Source organism: Hetaerina americana, unplaced genomic scaffold (assembly GCF_022747635.1).
Source record: "Hetaerina americana unplaced genomic scaffold, ioHetAmer1.1.p SCAF_10, whole genome shotgun sequence".
NCBI classification, from domain to species: Eukaryota; Metazoa; Arthropoda; class Insecta; order Odonata; family Calopterygidae; genus Hetaerina; species Hetaerina americana.
The window spans coordinates 55531350-55556232 of NW_027286070.1; the positions used below are offsets into that span (position 1 = coordinate 55531350).

General features: G+C 37.3%; 1 protein-coding gene across 6 annotated transcripts in view; it reads right to left on the reverse strand.

Moving 5' to 3' along the window:
- Window positions 1–24883, reverse strand: part of Aldh-III (Aldehyde dehydrogenase type III) — a 90665-nt gene that overhangs the window by 37983 nt on the left and 27799 nt on the right. For 4 of the 6 annotated variants that reach the window (XM_071598683.1, XM_071598681.1, XM_071598682.1 and 1 more), the window contains exon 2: window positions 14366–14415. In XM_071598683.1, the coding sequence (XP_071454784.1) occupies window positions 14366–14415 (50 nt within the window). Of the gene's footprint in view, window positions 1–14365; window positions 14416–14523; window positions 14669–24883 lie in introns of those variants that run through there. The other 2 variants (XM_071598685.1, XM_071598684.1) reach the window with 2 other exon arrangements.

Genomic DNA, 24883 nt, shown 5'->3' on the forward strand with positions numbered 1-24883 from the left:
AGCTAATAGAAACAAGATCCCAGGATGTTCTGACCTCACGTCGCTTCAGGGATGACATGACACCAGTGGACCTTTTCTCAAATTCCCTGAAACCATTTAAGTCCCATTTTTTTATTTTGCTAAAAATTACGAGCCAATCTATCCGGCACTGAGAACGAATGAGTAAGATGAAAGTTATACTTCAGGCATTAGTGCATTATAAAAAATTAACTATTACCAAGAGACCCAAACGGACAGAGGGAGGAGGGGGTAGTTAGCGCGGATGGTCAGCTAAAGATATTAACTAAGAATAACCCCAAAAGAAAAGATAATTAGAGACTAGGAATTGAAACGCTGCAGTGGGGTGCAGAAAGGACGCGACAGAAGTAAGGAAAGGAACTAGGGTGGGAGAAGTTCTTCCGGAGAAAGAGAATACACTACGCAAAGGGCCAAAACGTTGAAATAAAAATATCTGTGATACATACAGCAGCTCACATCACATACGTAACAGGAGAGGCAAGGGGTCCGGCACTCATCAACACAGTTTCTTTTAACGAAGTCTGTACTTAAGGCACCCAAGACTATTAGGGCCAAACTAGTAACGTCGAACGTTACCGTCTCAAGACCGCACTATCACTAGTAATTGTGCTTATTTCGTCTGATAATTATGCTTACGGTCGTGTGTTCATTGTCACAGGAGCTCTGTAAATCTTCACCTGGCAAAAACATTCCAATTAAATGCATGGTTTTTGCGATGAATAACGGTGAATAAAATGCAGTTGGTGGAGTAGGAAGAGGAAAAAGTTTATTTCTACAAAATGGAAAAAGTTTGCCGTCACTTTTAGTAAACAATAACATTGGATAAAAATAACTTTGAATATTTTATTCCCAAATAAAAAGTTGATCATTGTTATTTTGTCATCGTCAGTATTGGGATTTTTTTCAATGGAAATGGTAAATATGACGTTATTTATTAAATTTGACATAAAGGTGTTACAATTACCGTTAAATACTGGTCATTCGTGCCGAAACGTTTACTACTGAGTTAATATTGGAAACGAGGGACTCCTAAAATGACCAGGCAGAGATTTTCATAAAAATCAGGTTACTTAAATTTTCGAGTGTTTTGGTACACTTCGGGGGCAGCTGATAAATATGCAATTACCTCATCAGGACAAAATGATAATATAATTATGTTAAGCGTTCACGTGCAAGGAAAATTTCATATCCAGTAAAGTACCAATGATTATTATTGGTATTCTATTGGTTAAGGTAGATTTTGGATGGACAGAGCCTATAAAACGAGATATAATTCCTTTGCCTCTCCTAACAAAACACAACCCGACATCTGGCAATGCAATAAGTCTCTTTCATACTTCATCTACATAATACCCCACAAGCCTTCACACACCGCTGCAACTATGTGAAACCTTAATAGAAACTTCTTCCATTAAGACATATACCTGTATTTCATGGACTGCAAAGGATATGTGTCGTAGAAATTTGGTGACTAGTATCAATTTTACCGCGCTCGAAAATACTATAATTTAACAGTCTGTATTAATTATAGAGCTTTGACAAGGATTTAAAACGAGGCCGAAGGCCTCGTTAATGTTTTATGTGGTATTTGCATGTGTGAGGGTTGGAAGGCTTTTTGTATGAATGTATACGCTACTATGGGTCCAGGTTTGCGTAGATATGTTGATTTTGCATGCGGTTTTGTTCCCTTTTACGGGTGGTGACCTAACTTCCCCCGCCACACGCCCTTGCGGCGGATTGCGGGGCATTATGTAGCTGTAAATGAAGGCCTATTTATTAAAACGAGGTTAAGGGGATAGGTGAAAGACAAGGCGGGAGCAATTGCGTAGGCGATGAAAAAAAAAGAAAGAACGGAAGTTTGAGAAAACCAAACAAAATTCTACGGATATAACAATGAACGCATACTTGTACAACATAAAGAACTCATTTGCATGCATCCATAATGCATTTAAAAATCACAGTTTATTTCCGACATAAATCCTGCAGTAAACGGGAATGCTAAGACGCTTTAGAAAAACGTGTGTGCAAAAAAGATGAAGGCTCTTTATCAATTCCACTTGTTCCTCAGCTAATTACTACTGTTAGCCAAATTAGCCAGCCAATTGGAATATTTCGGCGCAAAATTAAAGTTTTAGAGAGAACAAAAACTCACCAAGAATATGGTAATTGACAAGAGTATTCGGGGTAATTATTAACCAAACATCATTGTTCTTTAGCAGTGCAACGGTGAAAACAATGAAGAAAATGCAATATATTTCGGCGAAGAATCTATCATTACCATTCTAATTTAATGGTTACTTCATTTGTATGCATGTATTAAGCGACAATGCCTTTAACCTTAAAAAACTTACATTGTTAGTTTTTAAAAAAACACGGTTCATTAAAAAAGTCGATAGGACAAGTGGAAGCAAGAAAAGAAATTTAAGGACGATTTCGCGTTGATGTGAAATGCCTGATAAAAAGATAGTAACACTGTCCGTCGACTTTTTGCATATCCTGTCATTTTTCAATTTATGCTCTCTACGAAAATGATTTTTCATTTTCATTTTTCTCCATTTTCTAGTACCCCGCAAAGTGCCGCAAAGGTGCGTGACTGGGGGGTGAACCCACCAGACTAATTTGGCGTTTTGGTGATATTTTTCAAATAATTCATAAGTTTATGAATCTGAGCGAGTACAGAGATTGCTGAGCAGACCGTTGCGAATACCTTTGAAAATAATACTCTCCAACTTTTAAAGATTTTTTTAATAAATGGAACCTAATACCGGCAATGGAGGAAACATTTTTATTCTCAGGGTAAATACTTTGAATGACCTGGAGTGCATTCTTCGTAGAAAGATGTTCAAATTATTCGATCAGGACCAGGGCAATTCACATGTGGATACACGAAGAAAATGTTCAAGGCGCAACATTTTAAAAGCTTTTTGCATATGCTGCACATCACACTGATACTGTAATATCATGCGATATCATTAACAGGTGATAACGAAAACAGCTGCAAATATTACATTTTACTATACGACAAACAAGATCTTCTACAATGACGAAAATTACACGCTGAGGGTGTAAACACCTTGTAACTCTATGAGGGTGCAAAAAGAAAATATATGTATCTGCGCAAAAATATTCAGATTTTCCTTGAAAATTACACTTTTTACGCTTGTAAATCCTCGATAAATTTGTTTTTAGCATGTATAATTCAAAAAAATTTCTGTTAACACGTTTCCCTTAGATTTGTGAGATAATAAAACTGCCTCAAAAAATATCACGACTTTCGCTATATACTGAAATTCTTTACGTATCGATTTTCAGCTTCTCTAGCTTTCTCTTAATTATCTAACATTCAAATTCAGTACCTTTTGAGGATGTACAATCAACCATTATTTGAAAACAATAATTTCACCTTTTACAATAATTATTTGTTGCATCTATAGTGTTAATGAATGCTTAAACAATATATGGAATTAAATAACCCACTTAACAACCCACTTTATTTTTTAAAATCAAATTTGACCAGCAGGATCTGGATTACAGACGTTTTTCCGCCGTGCCATGGGACTTAATAGCAACCAGGTACTCAGGACCTAATACTATATATCAGACTGGCCCTAACAATAAACACGAGGCTCGGTGGAAAGTGCACTAGAAATATGTAATTATAGATATCACCATCAGTATTTCAATCCTAGGATTAGTTTACAGCAGGTCTCCATTATACTCCATTTAATGTCAATCCCCTCAATCCTAGATACCCCCTCTGTTTTACGTCCTTCTTAATTTATAATTTCGTCGAAGTAACACGGAAGTGTTGAATATCAAACTTTGACAGTAACAAGCAATATAAGTACACATAAAAAGATCACTCACACGTTATTTCTTGATCATTTCGACTAGGTTCAGCTCCGTCTTCATCGGAAAATATAGAAGTAATGCCATTACTTCTATATATTTATATAGATACATAGATATTTATTTATTTATTATATATTTAGATGTATTTATATAGAAGTAAAATCATTACTTCTATATCTTCCGATGAAGACGGAGCTGAACTCCGTCGAAATGATCAAGAAATAACGCGTGAGTGATATATATACATGTATATATATATATATATATATATATATATATATATATACATGTATATATACTACCTTGATCAAAAAGTTCCCGGAATAACCACCGTGTGGCGCTCCCATCGTTCCGATTTGAGTTCTGTTTTTTTTTGTTAAATTGGTACATCTGTTGTTGATATTCCCTTTAAATCTTAGTGTCATAACTTGACATTTGCAAAAGTTACGTAGCCAAGAGTACATCTATCTCTGTGTGTGTTGGCGATTTTTTACAATTTCAGAAATGGATTTAAATTTGCAACAACGAACTTGTATTAAATTTTGCGTAAAAAACGGATTTAGTGGCGCACGGACGTTGGAAATGTTGGAAAAGTGTTTCGGCAACGATTCTCTAAAAAAAACGGTCGTTTACCAGTGGCACGAGCGGTTCAGAAGTGGTCGTGAGTCAATCGAAGATGATGAACGCAGTGGCAGACCATCGACATCGAAAGTCGGGTGAAAAAATTGATAAAGTAAAAGAAAAGTTGTTGGTCAATAACCGCAAATTAACCATCAGAGAAATAGCGGAGGACTTGAACATTGCCTATGGATCCGCCCAAGACATTGTGGTTAATGATTTGGGTTTCCGTCGTGTAGCAGCAAAGTTGGTGCCAAAAGACCTCAATTTCATGCAAAAAAGAGACCGTGTTGACGTCGCAAAAGACATGATTTGCGAGGCTGAATCCGATCCCACATTCATCAAAAGGATCATTACTGGAGACGAGACGTGGGTTTATGAGTACGACACGCAATCCAGACATCAGGCAAGTGAATGGCGTTCACCAAATGAGCCGAGACCAAAAAAACCACGTCGTTTTCAGTCAAAAAAGAAGGCAATGCTGACGGTTTTCATGGATTACAACGGTGTAGTGCATCATGAATTTTTGCCAGAAGGCCAGACAGTAAACAAAGAGTATTATTTGGGCGTTATGAGACGTTTGCGTGAAGCAATTCGCCGAAAGAGACCAGAAATGTGGGCAGAAAACTCGTGGATTTTGCACCATGATAACGCACCGTCGCACAGTGCTATCATTATTCGTAATTTTTTGACGAAAAATGCAACAAATACCATCCAACAGCCACCGAATTCACCTGATTTGGCTCCCTGTGACTTCTTTCTGTTCAATCGAGTTAAAAAACCATTACGGGGAACGCGTTTTAGCAGCCGAGAGGAAGTAATGGAAAAATCGCAGGAAGCACTGATGGACATACCGAAAACCGAATATAAAAAATGTTTCGAGGATTGGATCAAGCGCTGGCATAAGTGTGTTGCAGTCGATGGGGATTACTTTGAAGGGGACAATATAGATTTAGATGAATAAACTTGTATTTTTAATTTTCTGAATAAATTCCGGGAAATTTTTGATCAAGGTAGTATATATATATATATATATATATATATATATATATATATATATATATATATATATATATATATATATATATATATACACATATACATATATATATATATATATATATATATATACACACATATATACATACATATATATATATATATATAAATGTTTTTAATTCGTATTCTTTTCCAATTTACTTTGGCAGTTTCTTCATCAAGGTGTCGTCAGTGGCCGCGCAGTTTTTCAGCTTTGGACAAATGCGATGTTATTTTGCCAATCATAACGAACACTTAATTCGAAAAAACAAACTATTCAACTTTTACAGTTAACTCTTAAGGAAATAATTCGATATCATCGAATTTCGCAGCAGCAATTTTCCGAAAAAAATATGCACTTTTAAAGTAAACTTTTAAATAAATAATCCGAGACTGCCTAAATTAGCAGCAGATGTGTGTAATATACGAAACGTCCGCTCAGTTGTCAGCATAAATCATGAGAAACGTTTGTAAATGATGTAATAGCTACATAAAAGTGCATGTTTAATTACCGCTCCTCATAGAAGGAATAAATTGAAATCATGCTTCTGAGTGAAACACGTCCTGCCACCTGTGAGTGAAAAAAAAGTTATCGATTTTTAAGATCTTAAATATTTCCAGAAAATTACAAACAAATAGTACAGCTATGTTCATATTTATATACATACCTAAGAAATTTATATACACTTGTACACGAGAAATCAATATCCTTTCTTAAAAGCGGAAAGTAGTTGATCGGCTGTTGCTATTTAAGAGAAGAGAAACACGTTTCACTGAGCCGAGCGAGTCTGGCATTGTCTTTTCTCGTTAGTAAAAAGTCGATGCTCGATAAGATTTACTTTGTTAAATGGAGTGTAGTTGGACGGGTGGCCACACTATGTATTCCGGTCATTCGGTGCCACTGATATGAAATCATGGAGATGGACATAAAGAAATTATCAACTTGTTTCGAAGGTTGCCCCAAGCTTTTAAAGTCGCTAATATAATTTATACGCGACAAAGCTCAGAGCATAAATTTAGAGCTATACTCATGTTATCAAAGGTGGGAGAGGAGAAGGCAAAAATTGAAAGCAATAGATAGACAAATCGAGGGGAAGGATATGCATCGAGAACGACGAGTGATTAACTGTGGAGTGTGTGGAGATAAAATATATTCCGGTATTCATTTCGTACACAGTCAAAAGGTTGTTAGTGATCTTATACAGAATATCAAAATTTGAGGAAAGTAAAATGATACTCAAAGTGACTAAAAAATGAATCAACAAAAACGCGACACACACATTATAGCCAAATAAACACGAAGAAATTCCATGACATTATTAGAACTGAAGCAACGACCGTCGAGTTCCTAAAAAAAAGTAAACTAATGGAATATAATTACTGACCGCAAAAACTCGCTCTTCACCTATGTTAAAGAAGATGGACATTGAAACACCAGATAGAAATTATTTAACATTAAGTCAATCAGTGCACGCAGAGGGTTGTATTTTTGTTGTTTCTTCTTTACACAATGGAATAATACAGACCAATATTTCTGCAAAAGCGGCATATTACATTTATTTTAGAGAATATAATATCTTGCAGACTGAATACGATTTTTGATTTCGCCATTAGACCTCACGTGACATGAATACCTTTATTTCTCCAATAACGTAAGAAGGCACCAAACTGCTTAAGAGGCGAAACTATTTAATGTTTGCGAATACATTAATGCGGCAATGATATGTCGAAGACAGTGATTGAGGGGAACGGGCAAACGAGGAAGATTAGAATAGGATAGGCATGTTGGACTGAATGAAGGGAGAAGGAAGTATACAGGATTGAAGAGGGGCTTATTGCAGTGTCGTTGTATGTTGTTTTGTTAGGAGAAGCAAGGAAATGCTACCCTAATGCTAATTAAGTGATAGAATTGGATCCTGATTGGGTATAAAATATGGTGATGTTCCTCTCCATTTCCTCTTCTTTCACAAATAAATCATATAAAAACGAAAAAGGCGCATGCTTAGAGTCCAATCCAGTTTTTAAAAGCTGCTGAAAATGGTCGGAGCAAGGCAAGCTCCAGTAGAATAACAAACAAGCTTCTGAGTACTATGCCCCAGTAAAGAAGCACGCTGACAGATAAGACGAAATGTATTCACAGACAAAAATAGATTCAGCGAAGGAAGGAGGAAGAGTCGAGAGGAAAGTAGGGAAAAGAAATGGCATTAGAACTCAGTGGCTTCGAATGTGCTCAGGGCAGCTTCCGTGCAAGCAACGAATGAGTTAAGATACATAAAAAAAGGGAAAATGAAGGCTAAAAAATTAAGCTCCAAACGACTAATAATGATTTTAGGGGAAAATTAGAGGAAAATTTACCTATGATTGAACTATTTTCATCTGATGATTCATTATGACGTTTCTTTTTAAGCATTAATGAGATACGAGTACATCTCTAACGAATGTAAAGGAACTAGGAGTACACAAAAAACTTAAGAACTCGCCAGTGACAAATTAAACGTTGAGAAACATTGCTTTACTCTCTAGTACTATTTAAGATATGTAAAAGGAGAGTGAACGAGTGAATCGTCCGACACTACGTGGTTGCGAGAGAAAAATAAACATCGCCTGGGGTGGGGTGCAAAATGGGAGAAATGCGTCTCGGCGGGAGGATGGCAGGACTGTCCTAATTTTATACCGAATTTCAGTCCAAACCAAACGTTTTTTTTTCCATTTGGAAGAATGTTATTATCACTTTTAAATAGACTGGATAATTCAAAAAATCAGATTTTCTTTGATTGAACAATGATCTATCATATCATTATACTTTGTGTCCCCGTAGCCCTTTGGTGGCCCAGTGGCATCAAATGCTGATTTTAAATTGAAATACGAAAATGAAATACATTTTTTTTCTGCTGAGAGCAATAAAAATTTTATGAAACTACATAACTACATTTTTTCCGTATTGTCCACTGAGTTCAAGAAATTTCTTTAGAATCACAGAAACCATCATAATCAATATCAATACGGCAAAATGACATACAGGTACACATGCCTTGACTTTCACAAAATAATGAATACGCGTAAAACTTTGTCATGGATTAAACTACATCAACTGCAATGCTTTTATCTTTATCATAAAATTATTCCAGCTTTATTCCATGTTTTTCAGGTTAACTGCCACTACGTAAGCCAAACAATTTCATTGATCTAGTCTACATGCCTTGTCAATGTATGATATTCTCAAAAACATTTTTTTACCACGGGTCAACCTTACCTAACTCTACTGTCGCCTCTGCTTATAAGTATCCCGCGAACTTGCTCACTCTTCTGCACTAAATATGTACATATGTACGTCTGGACGACCAAGCATAATACTTGAGGTGGAAAGGTCACTCTCGTCTGCCCGCCCAAGGACTTTAAAGAGATAATCACTTCCGCCAGATAACGGGGAGCAACACATTAAAACTAGTTCCATACTGATCAAGAGTCCTAAACGAACATAACTGATGGGCTCGGATTAACGCAGGCAAAAGCACACTTAAAACTCCTTTTAACTTCTCAACCTAAATTAAAAAGAAGACAGTAACCTGTGGTTTTAATTTCGACCTAATAACCCGTTAATTTTCTCTTCAACAAGCTGACGAACGGCAAGGGTGCGGAATAGAGCCTAGAGTCACAACCTTTACTTTCAATTGAAAGGTTCTTAACTTAAAGCGGTTCTTACCTTACTTACTTACTGGAAGTAGAGTGAGAACCAGAGACAACACGCGTATATTTCTTCTTTGGTCTCATAATGATTAATTATAATTTTTTCTACCCCAGGCGGATGAATCCGTAATGCTGGAACCGGAGCCGTAATATTGAAACTGGAGCCGTAATTATGAAGCTGGAGCGAAAGAGCCACAACCCACCGCAGAGATATGAGGTCAGGGATGTACACCAACTCCAGCCAACTCTTGTAACGATTAAACCACAAGCGAGGTTTGTGCGAAGCATAAACTTATGTTAAATATTTAGTGTTCACTGAAAGGCTTCAGATTATCTCGTGCCGTAGCTTCCATAGGTCAGGGAATGCGGAGTCATGTCCTTGGAAAGCGATCAGGACAGTTAACTTAGATAATCCGCATCAAAATTATCTTCTTAAAAGTAAACTGTTTCAAAATTATCTTTAAGATGGTCTGGGAAATATTGTATTCCACATTTTCACGAGTGACGTTTTAAAAACATTTCCAGAAATTTCCACAAAAGAAATGCAGTCACAGTTTAATCCGCCCCTAAGCAATTTTTAGGCAAACATAAATCAGTTACGTCTGAATTTCCTCGTTTCTAAGATTTGTGATTTACAGTCGGAATGCTACAGTTTGCGGTAAACTTCGTGCGAATCCTCAACTGGAAAGAGGGCAGATGGCCTTTTTTTCCTTTCCTCAACCTCCTCACCTAACCGTTTTATTAAGCCCATTCTTTTATTCCCCCTTCCATGGGTTCCCAGGTTTCCTGAAGAGCATCATATTTAAGTTACTAATCGTCGGCCACATCCACCCACGAAGTCGGCTCATTGCCATCCATCCAAATGAAATCACTTTCAACAACTAAGAAACTGACTTATAACAGAAACTTTGTAAAATAACCTCTAATAAGAATTCCATTGAAAGTTTACTCAATCTCTTACCATGAGCACTTAACGAAGCGTCCATTTAGCACTTGATAATCGCTTGCATATGCGACATAATAAATAATCGATGTCAGAGGCAAACTCGCAACCTTAGTTCACCTTCGAGTTCGTTGCCGGCTGAGGAGAGCTACTTACGTAAAAGAGGCTTAGATGGTTATTATCCATAAAAATCCTAGTAAGCAAAAAACATACTTTTTGCCAGTAATTCCTTTCACTTATTTTGTCATCATCTCCATTGACTTTAATAGCGATTGCAGCTTTAACCTTCACCATCCTGTTGTCATAAGCTGTCAAAAGAACTAATAGTGCCATGAATAATATGCCGCCGTCTTGGTCTGAGATTGCTTTCTCCATGATCATTGCAAAGATCTCGGGTCTACATCCTGTCGCGGGCATAAATACTGTTTTATGATGCTAAATTTTTCGTTTTCATTCTCCATGAGCAACCAAACATGAACACATCACAAAAAACATTCGTACGTACTGCGGCAATTTAAACTTCAAAGGAAAATACTATATCATCAAAGCTTTTACCCGATCACTGATTGCTATGAGTGTTAATAAGAACATTGGCTTTCCTTAGGAAATTATACAACCCTTGATTTAAGTTAAAGGAGAATTAGAAAAATGTTCGGTTCATTCCTGAAGTTGAATCAATCATTCATTATTAGTGCTATTTATATCCGCCCATCGGCTCACTAATATAAAATAAGATATATTGATTCCTCAACTATAGCATTACAAGGACTCCTTTTTCCGCGAAAAATACGTGATAGCAGCAACTTAAAAGCTGTCAATATTCAAGTCCTTCAAAACCTTTCACATGCTGTACAGCAAGAAAATGCCAAATTAGGGATCTAGGGAAAACATCACAAAGGGAACGTTTAATATAATAAGGAATAATCTTATCGGAAAATACGATAAGCTTAGTCAATTCTCAAATTTCTTCCTTTGATTTTCACTCATTTTCTCCAATGTTTTAGATATGGGGGCTATCAGCGGGATTCATCCTTCTTTTGCTAAATGTAATGAGCTGCGAGCATTGCGGGATGTAGAGAAGAAATACAGTCATTTGGTTTTTTAGGATTGGAAGTGCAACTGTTTCCATTGCTACTATTAGGAAAATAATCATTACAAGAAAAATCTTACACCTATCTTATCCGCCTTACCGATTGAATACACTTCGTTATTTGCCATTCCCAACTTAATCATTATATACTTTACCTTATCTAACGTACATTGATTGAAATTGGACGAGGTGCGAATCTATGTACTCGATATGTTCAGCATCACCTCAATGTGACGCTGAAAATACCTCTTCGCTCTCTTTTAAAATTTCTCTCCTTGGAAAGGCACTCGATTTCATTTTAACGTAATTCATTGAAGGGTTAAATGGAAATAGTAACTCTGGAGGAATGAAGGGTAAAAACTTGTATAACCTGACTTCTGTAGTTTTGGTGATGGGTAAACATTTTGACAGAAGTTAGGACCACATTTTCTTTATGATGTTGGCCAAGGGAGATTTTTCGGGTCCATGGAAGCATTTTTCGTCCGGTGGACCTTTTCGTGATACTTTCGCGGCCCGGAGAAAGCGGCGAGTAGATTCCCAAATCCCTTCCATATTGGTTAAAACTACTGATGTTTCCCACGGAAAAAAATATGCAGAAAAACTGAGGAAAACCAAAGGAATATTCTAATTACATCTCTGCTTCAAGAATCCGCCACCGATGTCACCTTTATATGCCAGTGGATTTATAAATTGCAGTGGAAAGGTAATTACGAGTATTTGAATTGAATTTTCAAGCGAGTGAATGCACGTGAATGGCCGAAAGAACACCAACTTTTTTCCTTTTATTATATATTTCCAGGAGCAAGTTGATATGAATACATGGTGTTGCCTTCAAGGGCAGACAGCTAAAATTTCATAATGCACGTTAGCATAAGACGGTTTGCATTAAGAATATATATATATATATATATATATATATATATATATATATATATATATATTGATAAATTGGTTGCTTGCTCCCTCGTTTGAGGGACGGGGATGTAATTTCTTTCATGCCATAACTTCTTCACTTTGATGATGATCCTAAATAGTCTACGTACATCCTCACTCATAAAACGCAAGAGGAAGCGATTGGGCTTCTTCGAATGAGAAAACTTGGGAAAGTTTTGTAATGAAGGTGATTCAATTACTTTCATTTTTACTATCTGAGAGTGGACTAATCTGGCAGTTCATCCATCATGAACTCGCCTAATAACTAAAAGTTAACTTTGCAGTTCATTAATCAATTTTTTAATTATAACATGCGGGCTCTCCTTATGAAACGACTCCGATATAATCTCGACATTAATCTTATATTGGAGGCAAATGTTTCACGGTCTCAGCAAATACGGGGTCTCATCGCCAAATACCGGAGCAGGATGGTGTTTTGGGAAGTGATACGTGGCCGACCCCTAGAATTCAAGAATATTTCCTTCTAAGCATTAACCATTTATCCCTTCTAATATTTCTCCCTTCGATTTCAACTTCCCCCTCCTAATTCCATACGTCCTTTTATTCCCTCTTAATGCACACATATGCTCCTTGGGACCTTCTATCGGCATAATAGTGCTTCGATCTCGGGGTATGATGGCCTTATCTGAACGGGCGACACTGCGACCGAGAACATATTGGGCCGCTATTTTAAACAAAAAATCCATCAAATAACAACACGCATAGTGAGGCAGATTAGATTAGCGCAGAAGAAAAGGCAACGGAATGCAGAGGATTGTTAAAATGAAAATATACACATGATGCACACAATAAACGATAAATTCTGTTGCCAGTGACAGCTTCTCTGGCAGTTTGTGCACCCAGAATGTGACTCAAAACGAAAGTAACAGTCGTGTTCCATCTGCAAAACGCCGAACTAATCCGTTTATTATCTATATTATTTTCTTCAGTTTTTTAATTAAATTTATTAAACTATTAGTAGAATAATGAGAGTTATGTAATGGCCACTGCAATCCATGACTGTCAAATCGTTAATCTCTCCGGTGTTTCTCCATTAGCCTAAAAAACAAAACGTCTATTGAGCCTTGACCCTTGGATGGCCAGATGACCTCGAGTACCCGATAGCCATTCTCACACACACAAAGAATAAGCATGACAGATCATATCTCAAGGTGACACCAATGGATACAGTACTTTCTCTATTCCGCTAGAAAAGCCGAGGATGGAAAGAAATGAGAATGAAAAATGGAAAGCAAGCTTTACTACTGACGTTGTTCAGAAGTTTCTTCTTCGACATCTTCAAATGTAAACTACACTAAGGTTATCATACCACCGGAGTAAGCTGATGCACCATGCAACACAAAAATTCGGCGTTAGTTACATTTGGTGTAACACTTGTGAAAATTCATGGTTGATATTCAAGAAAAAGGTTTTCCAGTACATTTTAGTGGAACACCTACGCTTCAATATATGTTGAAACATTACCTTAGGCAAGGTAGTCAACATTTACTAGACAAATAATCATATAAATAATATGATTTAAAACTAACAAGATGAGTCACCAAGTTACCCACCATATAACAATAAATTCAGCGATAACAGAAGCCGAATGAAAAAGGGGAACAATTCGATCATACTAGCCGTGACCCTAAAAAAGTCGTCGGCCGCGATAATTAACGAGAATGCATTCTGAACTTCAACGTTCATCGCAACTGTAGGTATCTGGGACAAGTAGCCACCGCCAACAAGTCATATCTAAGAACAAGCATTTATTTTTCCTCATCTCGATGAGGACGTAACATAGAGCAAAATATATTATAAAATTAACATTTTAGAAATAATATTACTAACGGCGAATCACTGAATAATACATGTAACCGGTGCTAGTCCGTCAATTATGACGGAATAGCATTGAACGTAGGCGTTTGTACTGTACAAGAAAGAAGATATATCAATTTCGCTTACATTCATTAATTCACAATTAATAATTTACAACATCTGAATTTTACATAGGTTGCCTCAATTCAATAAACTAGAAGGACGCTCTCGGCGGGAGGGTGATTTCTTATAAGAACAATACATTAGTGGCAACAACTTATTGCATTCTAAAGGTGAATGACCATTCACAGTTTCTAAAATGACACATAGATAGCTATATAAAAAACGAAAAATATGTTAATACTTACTTCATCATAGTTACCCATTGAACCGCTTGTCTTTTCTTCGAGTTGAGAGTCTGAAAGAAGATGAAAACAATCAATGGTATAGAAAAAGGATAACATGCTACTTTACTTTTGCGACATGAAATAATCCATCATAAATTTACAAAAAAAATTAAATTCACATTTTTCTGAGATTTCAGTCAATAATGGACGAGAACGACAACTTATCATAACCTTTGTCTCCCCTGTTCTCCCTGTGTACGTTCCGAATGGTAACAAACGCTGTGAATCTTGATTGACTTCGAGCACAGCTCTGAGAGCTCAGCAGAAAACCCACTATGTCACACGCATGCGCAGAAGACAGAAAAAAAGACAAGCGATTATTAAAAGCGTGCTGCAAAGCAGTAAGCTACGTTAGCATGGAAATATTCATTAAAATAATAAATGCTTGATTTCTTCTACTGAAAGAAAAGAATATAATTCAGGCAAATTATATTTGTATTAAAATTTTTCCATCAAAATATACATTTATATAGTAAAACCGAGAACCTGTAAGACGTAAGTAATGATTTTTCTGCAAATAACAAGAACTGCATAGATATTAACCATTAAATTGCACATGCTCTGATAAAACTATGCACGAATATAAATTCTTTCTAATGAATACGCAACACATGCACAATTGTTTTGTAGTGCTTTAACCTCATTATTCGGTAGAGCGCCAAAAGATGGTTTCGAGAAGGGGGGAAGTTTGAAGATTCGAAGTAGAAAATCAAAACCAATCTTCGAATTGTTTGTTTGTTGTTTGATTGGGCTTAAAATCAAAATGAGCTGATATACCTTTTGTTCGTTATAAATACTAATACATTAAATATTTTAATTGTTAAATTATATCTTTTCATTTACTAAATATCGTAATAAATGGTTCGACGGAGGTATTTATATATTGCGTAAAATGTAGCTCCTCGAAATGTGATGACTACGTTATTTAAACTCCCATCCCATTGCTCATTTTAATACCACGCCAAGAAATGATTATGGAAATTTAAAGATTCGAAGATTATATCAAAACCAAGCTTCGGATTTTGTAAAGTTGAAAATCAAAATGAGCTGATACTTTTTTAGTTGGTTCGAAAGAAAAAATAAACAATTTAAATGCCAAATGATACCTTACATCATTAAGTGATAATTTCAATAAATGTTTCGACGTAGTATATTTGGTTATGCACAAGCATACAGCTGTCCGAGGTGAATTAATAATGCATTGACTGGCATGGTGTTAGGATATTATCATTTATAAATTTTATTGGCTATTTTACAACATTTTTTAAATTATATTTATCTGAAGTTATTACTAATATAATAATAGTAGTAGTAGTAATATTCACTTCATTTAATTTCAAAACCACAGCTGCATTCAGTGAAGGGGAACTTTAATAAGAAGTATAGTAACCAGTATATGAAATAAGAGCAACACTGTTAGTGTTATACAGGACGATATACAGGAACAGACAAAATTATCTATCGAAAGGGAAATGTACATCTTAATGGGAGATGAAGACCAGAGATGGCTTCACCCGTTCATCACGGAAAATCTAATTCAAAATGTACCTGTTATCCGGTGAACCATACCTATCCTCAGTTTTACCAATTTAATATTTTGGGAAATAAAAGTAAATATATAGCTTCATTTTTGTCAGTCTTCCAACAATGGAAATGCCCACAAGTCGCTTGATGCGTCTTTCGGAACACATTTTGATTTATCCTCTCGCCCGAAGTGATGCTCCGTGTCATTCACTCGACTTCTCCCTATCCTTAGAACACTTCAAAATTTACCACTTGGGCCATTGATTTGCCATCAAATATTAATTTATTTATGTACCCTGCAAGCAACCGCTATGGAGTGAATACACACTTGACTAATTTTTACCCGAACATGGCACTACCGCGGACGGGCAATGTTATTATGATCCCCTATCGTTCGTGGAAAAAATAACATCTTAAATCTATCTGTTCTCCACTTTATCTCTCTAATTTTATTAGCATGGTCTCTCTTACCACAGTACAATAGGGGTAATAATACATTTTCAGCGTCAACGCTTAAGAGACCTCCTTCCAATTTATACAAGAGCTTCAATCTTTAATTTAAAGAATCATTAACGCACCGAGAGTGACTTCAGCCTTGCTGCTCTAATATATTGGATACGCTACTAGGTTTATCATGGCAACGTTTTACAAATGTAGCTCCTCTACGCTGGACGCGATCCAATTCGGCAATCAATCCAACTTCATGAGGATCCCATATAATAGCAGTATATTCTACATAAGACCTCACCGGCTAAAGATAAAATATCTCTTTAACCTTTTCATCACATTTATGCAGTACTCTTCTAATAAAACCTAATCTTTTGTTAGCTTGTCCGCGTATTCCCCGTATGTATTTCAACCAGGAGAGATCGTGAGTAAGGGCAACACCAAGGTATTAAATTGGGTCTAAACATTCCATTTCGGTGTTCCCAATGCAGTAGGCGTTCGGGAGGAAATTCCTCTTTTTCCAAATATTTACGACTACGCACTTTTTTAAGTTTAATTATAATTGCCAAAAGTCGCCCAAGCACTGTATAGCATTAAGGTCATCTGACAAAACTACCGCTACCCCAGGATCACGGATAGCACGGTAAACCACCGCATCGTCGGCAAATAAACGTATCTTAAAGTAGGAGTAAAAAAGGTACGATTACTCTTCATAGGGTAACAACTGACCTGAGGACGCCAGCAGGATAGCTGGCGAAACTGTTGTACATTTAAACGACATACGCGGACGCAGCCCGAAAAATGTGGAAATCACCTACTCATCGCCGCGGAAACCTTCGAACGAACATAAATTCTACTGCATTTGAGCTAACTCCATCTATGAATACTCTTTGAACCCGACCATTCAAAAAGTCTTCAATCCAACCCCGCATATTTTTATCTATACCATATCCTTCAAGCTTTACGAGTAGTTTACTACCAAGTACTTTGCCGAAGGCTTTCTTAAAATCTAGAAAAGGAACATTACTCTCTTCCGAACTAGGAATATCATGAACGAAAAGCGTAGGTTGTGTCTCACAGGATCTACCTTTTCGGAAACCGTGTTGATTTTTCATTAATAACTCATGATCATCAAGGTGTCTCACCTAACAACTATATGTTCCATAACCTTGCATGAAATGGATGTGAGGGAAATAGGTCTGTAATTACTCGGTTCCTCCTTGCCTTCGTTTTTAAGTATTGTGTTACGTTAGGCGTTTTCCGATCTCTGGAAACCTTGTGATCTACCAGCGACCTCTTAAATATTATTTCTAGATACGGCGCGATTTCCGAAGCTGCATTCTTAAATATACGAGCGGATATTTCATCGGGCCCTGAGGATTTATTGGGCTTAACATTTTTCAGCAAACCTTCTATTCCATCATATGAGGTTTCAATTTTGGGCATCGATTGATAGGCACGATTTCGTAAGGTATCGGTGGTAATCTGTAAGATATTATTGAAGACGCTTTGAAAGAAGGAATGTAATAAGGTAGCCTTTTCCAAACTGCTGGTTACTCTTTCTCCTTCATCATTTTTGAGTGAATCGGCAATTGACTTATTTCCCTGAAATTCTCTGACATACTATGATCAAAATGCTTTGGGATTCTCTTTCAAATTTTACGCTAAACTTTTTCCTAAAACTTTCCGTAATTCATTCTTGGCATTCGCCCTAGATATTTTGTGATCATTAGTGATCTCATTCTTTTTTTCGCTAGAGATATCATTCCTAATATTTTTCATCTTGGCGTGACATAGCCTTTGACGTCGTAATGTCTTCCTAACATCCGCGTTGTACCACCTAGGTTCTGTGTTATCTTTTTTACATTTACTGGACATGAACTTGTTGGCTGCTGAGCGCGTGATCTCAAGGAAGTGACTCCATGTATCCTCAGTGTTTCGGTGATTACTATCTGTCTTAAAACTAGCAAATTGATTCTGTAGCACGCACCTTAAGGCCATTGTAGTCCCCTCCTTTAAACAAGTAAATTTTCCTTTTAGGCTTCTTATTTCGCACCCCATGATGCGAAAACTTAGCAACTGCCCCGTGGTGACTAAATCCTTTTATAGTTTCTAAAGACTTTTTCGAGAATATTCGTTGCCAACAAGTGAAGAATATTATAACCTATAGCAGGTTAAGTGACCAGTTGATTCAACGAGTTCGACGTAAAAGAATTCAACGACGATTCGCAGATATCTTTGTCTTACCGCCCGTTTTAAAACTACAAACTTGTATAGATGCTCCAGTCAACTGATGGGACATCGAAATCTCCACAGATGATAGCGTCGCGATCATTGTGTTGGGATGAAAAACCTTTGATTTGCTAATCTAATTCTAGTATTGAATTGTCTCGGCCAACTGGCGGTCTGTAAAATGCACATACATAAATTCGTTTGCATTGAGGACTTTTAATTGAGCACCACGCGCTTAACAAGCCATTACCCGGCATTATCTCAGCCCTGCTGACGCAATAATTTTTAATTAATAACTGCAATAAAGATACCGCCTCCGATTCTATTTGATCTGACATTTCTATGAATTGAAAAGGATTTTGGGAAAATTTCACTATCGGAAATATCAGTGGATAACCAGATTTCTGTCCCAATTTTTATATATGCGCCTGCGATTTGAATAAGGTGAAGATATTCTGCGACTTTATTTTTTAAACTTTAGAGACCCACTAATTGACCTACATGCTGACCTACATGCTGACCTACGCTTTAATCTAAAAAAGCCCTGCAGTGCTCAAATATCCCACCCGCTATACATCTGGCGGCCTCAGACGTGTTGTGCGGTTAATGGGGTTCCGACACGTATGAATGACCGGATGATGGTTGACGAAGACCCCCCGATATCCCTGAAGAAACCACGCGACCTCTGATTGATAACTTCCACTCAGCTACAAACCAGAGGTCCGCGAATAATCCGAGAAATAAGACTGCAGATCGAGAGCGTCATATCAATCCTCTCGACACCACTTACCCGCTTCACTTCCGAGTTCAATTACCGGAAGGAATTCAGAATCTCTTCAGATTCACGGTCGACGGCATCGTTGACGCCAACATAAGCCACGACCCGCAAGCAGCCGCTCCAACCGCCTTCGACACATGGGGAACGCCGCCACTAGGAATGCACCATACCGGTTGTATGCGCGCAAATTCAGTCTTCTGTTTTTTATATTTTCGAAGTTTTGCATTTAAATAGAAAAATTTTATGGCCCACCATAAATGACTTCCATTTATAATAAAATATTTTCTTTATATGTATCATAATGGGCTAATTTCATGTTTTATTTATTTATTCAGTATTAGCCCGAAAACAGCACATTTCGGCCATTACATCGAAATATTAACAACGATAACAATGGTCACATTTACAAACATCCAAGCCCTAGATGGAGGGAAGCTCACCCAGGCGGGAATCGAACCCGCGACCCTTGAAATGGCAGGCGAGGACATTATCCCGCCGCCACCGGGGTCGGCATGTATGTCAGTATGTATATAGTATATACATATATATTGAGGGCGCGGGTTCAAATTCCGGCGGTGTTGAATATTTTTCAGAGGTATCTCGATCCCTACTTGAGGTGCTTTGTGGAGGGCACTTATGAGTGAGTACGCCGTCCGTCGGATGGGACGTTAAGCTGCGGACCCCTTGGCGCCTTTCGTAAAGAGCAGGCTAATGCCGACGCCGGGTTTCTCTCCTCCCTTCACCCTTTCCTGTCCATCCCCTATGGCGCAAATGACCTTAGCTGTCGGTCGCCTCCCCTAAATACTACTACTACATATATATATATATATATATATATATATATATATATTGTGTATAGTATTAAAGTTAAATGTGTATGCATATACCTGTGTATACCCTTTAACCCCAATCATAATGTAACTCTAATAAATTTCATATTAATTTAATCATTCATATTAAAGTGGCGCACACTTGCTTTATTCTCCGGGTCTGTTGCTAATCTTAAAATGACAGTGCTGATTATTGAGTTTATTAATTATAAAAACATATTTTTTATTACAGGATAATTATTAAAACAATAAAACTTCAAACTACTCACTTTGCCGCAACTAAAGTTTGAAAAAAGGTAACGGGAGGTAAGGATGCGTGTATTATAAAATAAAGTCAGATTTATGAAGGAAATGCAGATTCATATACAACACACTTTTACAATAATGTCTGAATGAAGGACTACTGAGCAAGGGATTAAATTATCTGATTAGAAATGACGAAAAAATAACGAAAATGAAATCCTGGAAGAGATCTCCAGAGAATAGAAACGAAATCTCAGTCGGTTCACGCTAATGCAGTATTTCAACATAAGAAACCAATACTGCCATTCGGCTATGAAATACAATAGAGCACCAAAATGTGATCTATACCATATTATAACGACCAAAAGAATTCTAGGGTTACTGAGAGCCATGTTTCGTAGAATTATAACTGGTAGCCCATTCTCCCAACAGCTGAAAATCGGGCTCTTATTGATAGAGCTGTATTAGAAAGCTAAAGACCGGTAAAATCCGGCTGCACTAATGTTTGTAACCCTTATGTCAGAATTTGGTATAATTATGGAAAAAATGGTTAGATTAAAATTGAAAGTTGTTCCGGAGGTGATAATCTTTACTATGAATAACAGTAGCAAGTCCAAATACAAAAAAAAATTAAAGGGTGACCACGACTGACGACCCGCTCCTCCAAGATAAAGAAAAGAATCAATATGTACCGAGGAGTGGAAAGGAGAGTCGAATAGTAATACATAAGGGTCACTTTGGATTTAGAAGGAGTAGGGGTTCAAGGGACGCTATTCACGCGCTCCATTTATAGCATTCTTGGATATGGAGGAAACTTTACACAACGTGGGCTAGTACCTACTGTACATTATACCCATGGATTGTACGTATGTTACTGCGCACCCCAAAAGAAATTGAAATAAAATTACGAGAGGAGTTTGACACATTCTCTATTGATATATACATGCGTATACAAGAGGGGAGCCTGTGACGTGTGGTGAAGGCAGACAAGAAACAAAAAGATGAAGGTCAGATCATCGCCTTTGACCTTTAATTTGCATATCTCTAAGACAATGAAGGAGATCAAGGCGAGGAGAAATAATAGTAAGCAGCCTGCAATTTGTGGACGACATATTTTTGCTTGAAGAGAAAAAAAATGCCGGACAAGGACACTATAGCATATATAGAGAAAAGAGAGGGGAAAAACAACATCAATGCAAGAAAGATAAAGATTATGATAACGGTCGGTCAGTAATCGAAGTTGGGAAGGTAACCTTAAAATGTGGCAAGGGGAAGACACTGGAACAATTGGAAGAGTTATACTATGTACGAAGCAAGAATCGTGTTGGAAAAAAGAGGATAGATAAAGCGAAACAGGCATGATGAAGAAGTCTTCTATTACAATAAAGAACCACCGACGGCTGATAAATATGTAGTACTTGACATAATGAAGGGATTCATGGGGCTAACCTTACAAATGGAGTTTACTATCCTATGGCTGTGAGACATCCACGATCCAAGCACCTGAGAAATGAATAAAAGAAGCGATAGAAATGTGATGCTAGGGAATTCTGAAAATAAAATAGAGTACTTTTGAGAGTACTTTGAAGAGCGAGTGAAGAGAAAAGCATTTGAAGGAAACTTGCAAGAAGAAGAGAGAAGCTAACTGGACATATCCTGAGGCAAAACGGTCGCCGAAGACTTAAAATAAAGAAAATATGGCAGAGCAGAATTACAGATGGCCAAGGATGAATTACAAGAAGCAGGTCACGGAAGATGTCAGCGCAAACAGATAAGAATAAATACAAATATTGGCTGATAATAATATCTCTCAACATATTCGTTTTTACATCCGCTTCAATTCAATTAAAGGTTTGATAATCCATTGTGATCATTCATGAATAACAGCAGAGCTTCAGGAAAAACCGAAGCACCAAGTTGACAATAATACATCTAATTGAGACAGCGGTTAGACTAAAGACATATTTTAATAATATCGCAGTATTTTATACAAATATTGAGAAGGAACTCGATTCTTTGCTACATGGACTCAAAGACGTGAGAAACTCTATGAATGTATTTTATCTATCTACCTTGAAACTTGGAATAGACATGCAAAGATAAATTAAGACAAAACCGAAGGAGTTTACTAAATTAATCTACCCGATTCCAGCTTGAGACTAACCTTAAAAATAATAATAACATTTTATATGTCCAATGGCAGAACCCCTCAAGAATAAAATCAAATTTTACAATATATAGAGCAAATTTCGTCTCATCGAAATACATGTATGTTACAAAATTGTATATTATGCATTTGACATGAATAATTTTGGTGGTTTTGACGAGGAAATTATATTCGCTAATTTTCTTTAAAAATTATACGTTAATATGTCACAATATAAGATATGAATATAATAAATCATCAAAGTACATATGCGATATACATATACACACACACGAGTCATTGTGCAATGGTTGGAAAACAAAAGCAATTAACTCAATATACACATGAAAAGAGACGCTAAATAATACAGATTTAAATCTATTTGCAGGGACGTGTGTATCATGTTGCTGGGGGATGTTCTTCCAAAGATTTATTGCATTCATAGAGAATTATTTTAGTTGTATGAGAGGGCAGGAATTGAGTTGTCACTTAAACTATTAGTGTAACAACGTTAGTCATGTGAAGGTTGAGTAACGAAGGCATCAAGTAGCAAATACGACCTTTCATTGGTAAGCAGTGTACACAAAAACAGTCTCCGTCTTAATTTTATCATCAGCCACCCTAGATGGCAAAAATAATGTCTGACGTGATCTTTTTTTCTGAAACTACGGGTGAATTTATCATAAGAAAGGATTGGGCGTTGAACTTTATGTATGAGTTACTCAGCAATTGAGAGAAATAGGTATGTAATAACTCGGCCTCCATGTCTCCGTTTTTAAATTTAGGTGTTACATTAGCTGTTTTCCAAACACTGGGATCCTTGTGATCAACTACCGATTGCTTAAATATGATTTCTAGATACGGAACACTCATCATAACTAGACAGCAGTAATCAATTATCGGAAATATATGAATATGAACAAGCTTTTTATGGGCGTTTACAGATAGTAGGTGTCTATTTAATTTAATACAATATGGAGTTGATTTTGTTTTGAATAAGTTATACGTCATCTGCCCAGGAGAATTTGCTGCTTATGATTAGACCAAGATTTCAAACGCTAGTGGAGTATTTATTTCGTCCCACCAACATACCTTTCTCCACCAACAAATCCTTAAACCACTCTTCTGGGCCCGCTACATTGATGACGTTTTCCTCCTGTGGTCCCACGGACACGAAACTTCATCCTCCATTTCCTCTCTCAACTCCTCCTTCGCAGCATCTTTCACTTCATCTACATCCGATTCGAATATTAATTTCCTATACATGGACATTCACCTCCGGAACAATAAACTTAACACCTCAGTCCATGTTAAACCGACCAACAACCATCAATAACTTAATTTCAAGAGCTGCCAACCATCCCATACAAAACGCTCCATCCCTTTCTCACGCTCAGTCCGTGACCTCCGCGTCTGCAACAACACCCCTCCCAAGAGAAATACATGGGCCAGCCTACATGACTCTCTAAGGAAACGTGGGTACTTTGAAAAGCTACTGAACAGTAAAATTCTTAAACTGTTTACCAAATTAACTCCTCTCTTCAAACCAAACCGCCCATAATGACCCAGCCTTATCACCATTTCTTTCCCGGAACCCACAAATTTAAGCATATAATCCGTGAAATCTTTCTAATTATGAATAACAGTCGGTTCACATCGCTTGTTTCCCACGTTGTGCCTTCGTTTCGTTTCGCCCGCCGAAATTGCTAAATATCCTCCAGACGAAGAGACCATCTCCGGGCACCCTTGTCTCTTCTCCGCCCCTGTCCGCAGCATGCAACCGCCCATGATGCAAATGCTGCCATCTTCTAAGACCCGCCACCTAACCTTACTACCAATCCCAACCCGACGCCACCTGCACCTCAAAAAACATAATAATATAACGCCTCTCCAGTAATTTCTGCCCTGCCATCTACATGGTGAATACACCACTACCCTTTCCATCCGGATGAATAACCATGGCTATTCCAGCAAATCTCCCATCTTCCTTAATTATCCCATCCCTACTCACTCTGAGTTCCACGACCAATCTTTCGATGACTGTTCCTCTGTTTCGGTGATTGAAACCCTTCCGAAATCTTCAACTATCATATAGGTGAGAACCCGCGAGTATCTGGGTGCTCCAGTCATTTAAACCTCCCAACCCTTGTCCGTTTCCAACGCAGTGCTCATCTTCGACGAGCACCCGGCCTTCCATAAATATTTTGTGCCACTCAAAAACTCTGGTCCGGCAGAAGGCATCATGTCCATAAGCCGGTTTAATGAGTTCAAGGGTCTCC